The 5,306-nt window shown below is 50.4% G+C and overlaps 1 protein-coding gene across 1 annotated transcript in view; it reads left to right on the top strand.

Annotated features, from left to right (window-relative positions):
* Nucleotides 1–1,990: 1,990 nt before the first annotated feature.
* Nucleotides 1,991–5,306, top strand: part of LOC107300089 (sodium/calcium exchanger 2-like) — a gene marked incomplete at its 5' end in the record, with an annotated part of 13,961 nt that continues 10,645 nt past the window's right edge. Inside the window, 3 exons of the mRNA XM_015829431.1 lie at nucleotides 1,991–2,094; nucleotides 2,298–2,315; nucleotides 4,941–5,065. Coding sequence (XP_015684917.1) covers nucleotides 1,991–2,094; nucleotides 2,298–2,315; nucleotides 4,941–5,065 — 247 coding nt within the window. The remainder of the gene's footprint in view (nucleotides 2,095–2,297; nucleotides 2,316–4,940; nucleotides 5,066–5,306) is intronic.

Raw genomic sequence — 5,306 nt, 5'->3', positions numbered from 1 at the left:
GGCAGCCCCTCAAATATTGGAAGAGTGCTATCATGCCACCCCTGGGCCTTCTTGACATTAAACTAATACCCAATGTATGTTTCTAGAAGTTTCAAATCCGATCAATGCCATTGTGCAGTTTGGCAATTTCTCAATTTTGGAATGAGCTTAGATTCTGAGCAGGGGGGGGGGCATGGACGGCGATGCATACGGGGTCTGCTCATGTTGCATCACCTTTTCCTGAATGTTGAGCCCGGTTGCAATTAAGATCAGGGATGCTCGACCGGGATCAAGCCACTCCATCAATCAACACTGATCGATCAATCAAAACTGGCCCATCTTCCCCTCTCTATTTTTCCCTGAATTTCCCCAATCCTCTTTTCTTCCACTGCCCAGCCCATCAGCCACTCCCTTTGGAGGCGGGGAAGGGGGGGGGCGAGAGAAAGAAAGGGCCCCTGGATGATTTGTCAGTAATTGATTTCTTAGCGCTTCAGGTCGACAACAAAAATCTCAGTTACCATGGCAACCCTTCCCCGGTGCTGTGCCCGGGAGGGGGCCGGTGGGAGGCAGTGCCGAGTTCTTCCTCTCTGGAAGGCCTCCGTGCCAGTCCCGAATTTGCTTCCGTTCCAGGGATGCAGTGAGATGTTGGAACGTGGGCACGGGTGGGCACGGGGTGTGGGGTGGGGGCGGGAGGGGAATAGGCAGAAGGGGGCCTTGGTTTTTGGCCAGGGATAGAGAAGTTCTCCATCAGTGCCGGTATTGAGGCTAGCCGCTTGTCGAGAGTGCCACGATTCCTGCCTGGAGCAGGGAGTGGACTTGATGACCTCAAGGGGACCCTCTTCAGAGGTAGAATCCTAGCAAGGGGGGAAAAGGATGACGGGAGGTGAAGATGACGCTTTTTCCAGGGTTAACTGGTGTCCAGGTTGCTTTCTGCCGGCCTGTACCCGCTGTGGATCCTGCTTCCTTGCGATCTTGGTGGCTGCAGAATGCAGACGATTGTCAATTTGGTCTGCTGGCCTAGGAGCCAGGAGGCAGCGAGTTCTAGTCCTGCCTCAGGCATGAAAGTCAGCTGGGGGGAGGGTGAATTTGGGCCAATACACCAGGAGGCAGTGAGTTCTAGTCCCACTTTAGGCCTAAAAGCTGACTGGTGACTTTGAGCCAATCACCAGGAGAGGGTGAGTTCTAGTCCCACCGTAGGCATAAAAGGTGACTTTGGGTCAATCACCAGGCGACGGTGAGTTCTAGTCCCACTTTAAGCATAAGTGACTTTTGGTCAATCACCAGGCGATGGTGAGTTCTAGTCCCACTTTAAGCATAAGTGACTTTGGGCCAATCACCAGGCGACGGTGAGTTCTAGTCCCACTTTAAGCATAAGTGACTTTGGGTCAATCACCAGGCGACGGTGAGTTCTAGTCCCACTTTAAGCATAAGTGACTTTGGGCCAATCACCAGGCGATGGTGAGTTCTAGTCCCACCATAGGCATAAAAGGTGACTTTGGGCCAATCCCCAGGAGACGCTGAGTTCTAGTCCCACCACAGGCATGCAAGCTGGCTGGGTGACTTTGTCAATCAGTTTCTCAGTTCAACCTACCTCACAGGGTTGTTGTGGGGAAAATAGCAGGAGGAAGGTAGGCATGCTCAGCGCCTTGCCTTCTTTCGAAACAATAATAAAGGCAGGATAAAAACCAACCTACTTAGGGAGGGATCCAGAGCAGCTCTCAAGACGTCTTGTAGACTGTTTGAACCTTCTAGACCAGGGATAGGCAACCTTGGCTCTTTTATGACTCGTGGACTTCAACTCCCAGAATTCCTGAGCCAGCATGGCTCAGCTTGGAAACCTCTCCCTTTCCCCTCAGCGTGGCTGGCTCAGGAATTCTGGGAGTTGAAGTCCACGAGTCATAAAAGAGCCAAGGTTGCCCACCCCTGTTCTAGGCCCAGAAAGTCCTTTCCACTTGAATGCATTTCACGCCGTTTTTCTCTCTCCCTCTTCCTCTCTCTTTCTCGGGCACAGAAAATCCCTTCACGTGAAAATTGTGGATGTCGAAGAATATGAGAAAAAAGACAGCTTCTTCATTGAATTGGGCCAACCCCGTTGGTTGAAAAGAGGGATCTCCGGTAAGTGGGGTGCCAGGAAGTGGAAAACGTCTCTAGAGCAGGAGGAAAACAGGCCCTAGGGTGGCCGTAATACGGGCTGGCTCTAGGGCTGGTGAAATCAACCCATCTTAACGCATCTGGCTGGGGAATTCTGGGAGGTGAAATCCAGCCCATCTTAACGCTGAGGAATTTCTCTCTCTCTTTCTCTGTTTCCCTGTTTGCAGCCCTCCTGCTCCATCAAGGTAAGCCCCCCCTCCCCTGTGTGGCGCATAGTGTCACAGGGGTTAGAAGGCAGTATTGCAGGATAAACTCTGCCCACAGCCAGGAGTTCGATCCTGACTGGCTCAAGGTTGACTCGGCCTTCCATCCTTCCCAGGTCGGTAAAGTGAGGACCCAGATTGTTGGGGGCAATAGGATGACTCTGTAAACGGCTTAGAGAGGGGCTGTCAAGCACTGTGAAGCTGTATGTAAGTCTAAGTGCTATTGCTATTGCCCTCCCTCCCTCCCTCCCTCCCTCCTTCCTTCCTTCCTTCCTTCCTTCCTTCCTTCCTTTCCTTCTTTCCTTCCATCCTTCCTTCCTTCCTTCCTTCCTCCCTCCCTCCTTCCTTCCTTCCTTCCTTCCTTCCTTTCCTTCCTTCCTTCCTTCCTTCCTTCCCTCCCAGTAGTTAGAATGCAGTATTGCAGGCTAACTCTGCCCACTGCCATCAGTTCGATCCTGACTGGCTCAAGGTTGACTCAGCCTTCCATCCTTCTGAGGTCGGTAAAATGAGGTCCCAGATTGTTGGGGGCAAATGTGCTGACTCTGTAAACGGCTTAGAGAAGGCTGTAAAGCACTGTGAAGTGGTATATAAGTTTAATTGGTATTGCTACTGCTAAATATATCCCTTAAGTAAGCCACTGCATCTGCACCAAAGCCAAGCAGAATTTATAAGTTCTTTATCATCAACCCTGGGGGTCTTCAAGAAGAGATTGGACAGCCATTCATCCAGAATGGAACAGGGTCTCCTGCTGGATTAGAAGACCTCCACGGTCCCTTCCAACTCTGTTATTCTGTTGAAACACCTTTGGAAAATGTGAAATGAATTTCCCAGGAAGGTGCAATAATGCCCTCAGGGGAGGTGAGTGGGCACACAAATCGGCAGATGCACGTGTCCTCTTCACACCTCCTGGCCCAGGTGCTGGAAATGGCACCTGTCAACCAGAATAAACATTTGCACATCTTCGCCCCCCACACCTGGCTTGCTGGCAGCGTGGCGGACCCCGCCTTTACTCCTTAGCCCGGCTGGACTGGAAGGAAAAGCTTGTCAGTCGGCGCATAGATCCCAGATCCATGACGGCTTGCCTTCTCCTCAACATCTGTGCCAGAGAGGAGGGCTTCGTGCAACGGGGAAGGGGGGGGTGCCACGAGAGGCAGTGCGTAGGAGAAAGTGTGTGTGTGTGTGTGTGTGCCGTGCCTGAGCATTTTGTACATTAGCTCCCGTTCTGGGGGAGAGGGAATGTGTGGGTGAGAAACTATGCACGGTGCGAGGGATGGGAATGTGCTGCGGTTTTTGAGAGAGAGAGAGCAAGCCTGTCCTGCCTCAGAAGCCCCTCCTTGCTTGGGAGAAGACCACCCCCCCCTCTCCTCCAGCACCTGCCAAGAGACCGGTGGGTTTACAGGAGGGGGTGCTGCAGAGAGGGAAAAGGGGACAGAATTTCGTGGCTGCCAAAAGGCAAAATTAAAACCTGGCGAAATCAAGAATCTAGCCGCCTTGTTCCAAGGGCCTTGCTCCCGAGTCAACGATGTTAGCTAGTTTGGGCCATGAAAGGTCTGCAAGAAAGCCGCCAAGCTCGGGGAAGCACTCCAGGACCCTTCATTTCAACCCTGCGCTACAAATATTCTCCTTTATTGGCAGAGACACATGCAAGGAATGGATTAGCATCCGCAATAAGGGAAGAAGGCATAGAAAAGAAGGACCAGGGGTGACATGATAGCAGCGTTCCAATATTTGAGGGGTTGCCACAAAGAAGAGAGAGAGAGGGAGGGGGTCTCAACCTGTTCTCCAAAGCCCCTGAAGGCAGGACAAGAAGCAACAGATGGAAACTAATCAAGGAGAGAAGCAACTTAGCACCAAGGAGGAATTTCCTGATAGTGAGAACAATTCGTCAGTGGAACAGCCTGCCTCCAGAAGTTGTGGGTGCTCCAACACTGGAGGCTTTTAAGAGGAGAATGGACAGCCCACTTGTCTGGAACGGTAGAGGGTCTCCTTCTGGAGTAGGGGGTTGGACTAGAAGACCTCCAATATCCCTTCCCAGCTCTGTTAAATCTGTTCTGTTAAATCTCCATCAGCTTTGCAAGCCAACCACAAATGCCTTTTGGGGCAGGCCTCTCTGTCTTCCCCCGATGGTAATCTGGATCCATTAAATGTCTCGTTGTCAGGGTCTCCACCCTTGGCAACTTTAGGACTTGTGGACTTCAACTCCCAGAATCCACATCTTCAAGCTGCCAAGATTGAAGACCCCCCACCTACTCTAAAAAGCTGCTGGCTTTAGGAATCAGAGCACTAAGGAATATGTCAAGAGTGATTTATTCTGACAGTTAAATGGATCTGCCCTATTTGGGAGCAGCGTATGTGTCTACCAGCTCTAGGGACAAACAGTAGAAAGTAGACAACAAACAAACAAACAAATAAACAAAACAGACTAAATTAGAAAAGGAGAGCTCTAGATTTGAATTTCAGCTCGGCCAGCTGACTTTGGCACAGGCACGGGGACAATCCTACCTTGCAGGATTGTTGTGATGAAAAAAAAAGAGGAAAAGAGGGAGGGAATATTGGAATATCCAGTCGAATCAAGCTCTTGGCTGCTGTTATTTCTTTTTTACTTAGCGGATGGCGACAAAAAACTCTCTGCAGAAGAGGAGGAGGCCTGGCGAATTGCTGAGATGGGGAAACCCATCCTCGGGGAGAACTCGCGCCTGGAGGTGATCATAGAAGAGTCGTACGATTTCAAGGTAAACAGCAAAGTACGAAGTTTGGGGTCTGACAGCAAATGTATCTGTGAATTTTTGAAGCATTATTTAAACTTAAGGTCAGGGAACTTTTGAAATTCAAAAGTAGTGTTGGGGTAGAAAGGTGAAAGATAGATAGATAGGTAGATAGATAGATAGATAGATAGATAGATAGATAGATAGATAGATAGATGGATGGATGGATGGATGGATGGATGGATGGATGGATGGATGGATGGATGGA

This window comes from Protobothrops mucrosquamatus, unplaced genomic scaffold, assembly GCF_001527695.2.
Source record: "Protobothrops mucrosquamatus isolate PMUCROS unplaced genomic scaffold, P.Mucros_1.0 scaffold6111, whole genome shotgun sequence".
In the NCBI taxonomy this organism is placed as follows: Eukaryota; Metazoa; Chordata; class Lepidosauria; order Squamata; family Viperidae; genus Protobothrops; species Protobothrops mucrosquamatus.
The sequence above is the reverse complement of the archived record's forward strand: the minus strand, read 5'-3'. Positions and strand labels throughout refer to the sequence as shown.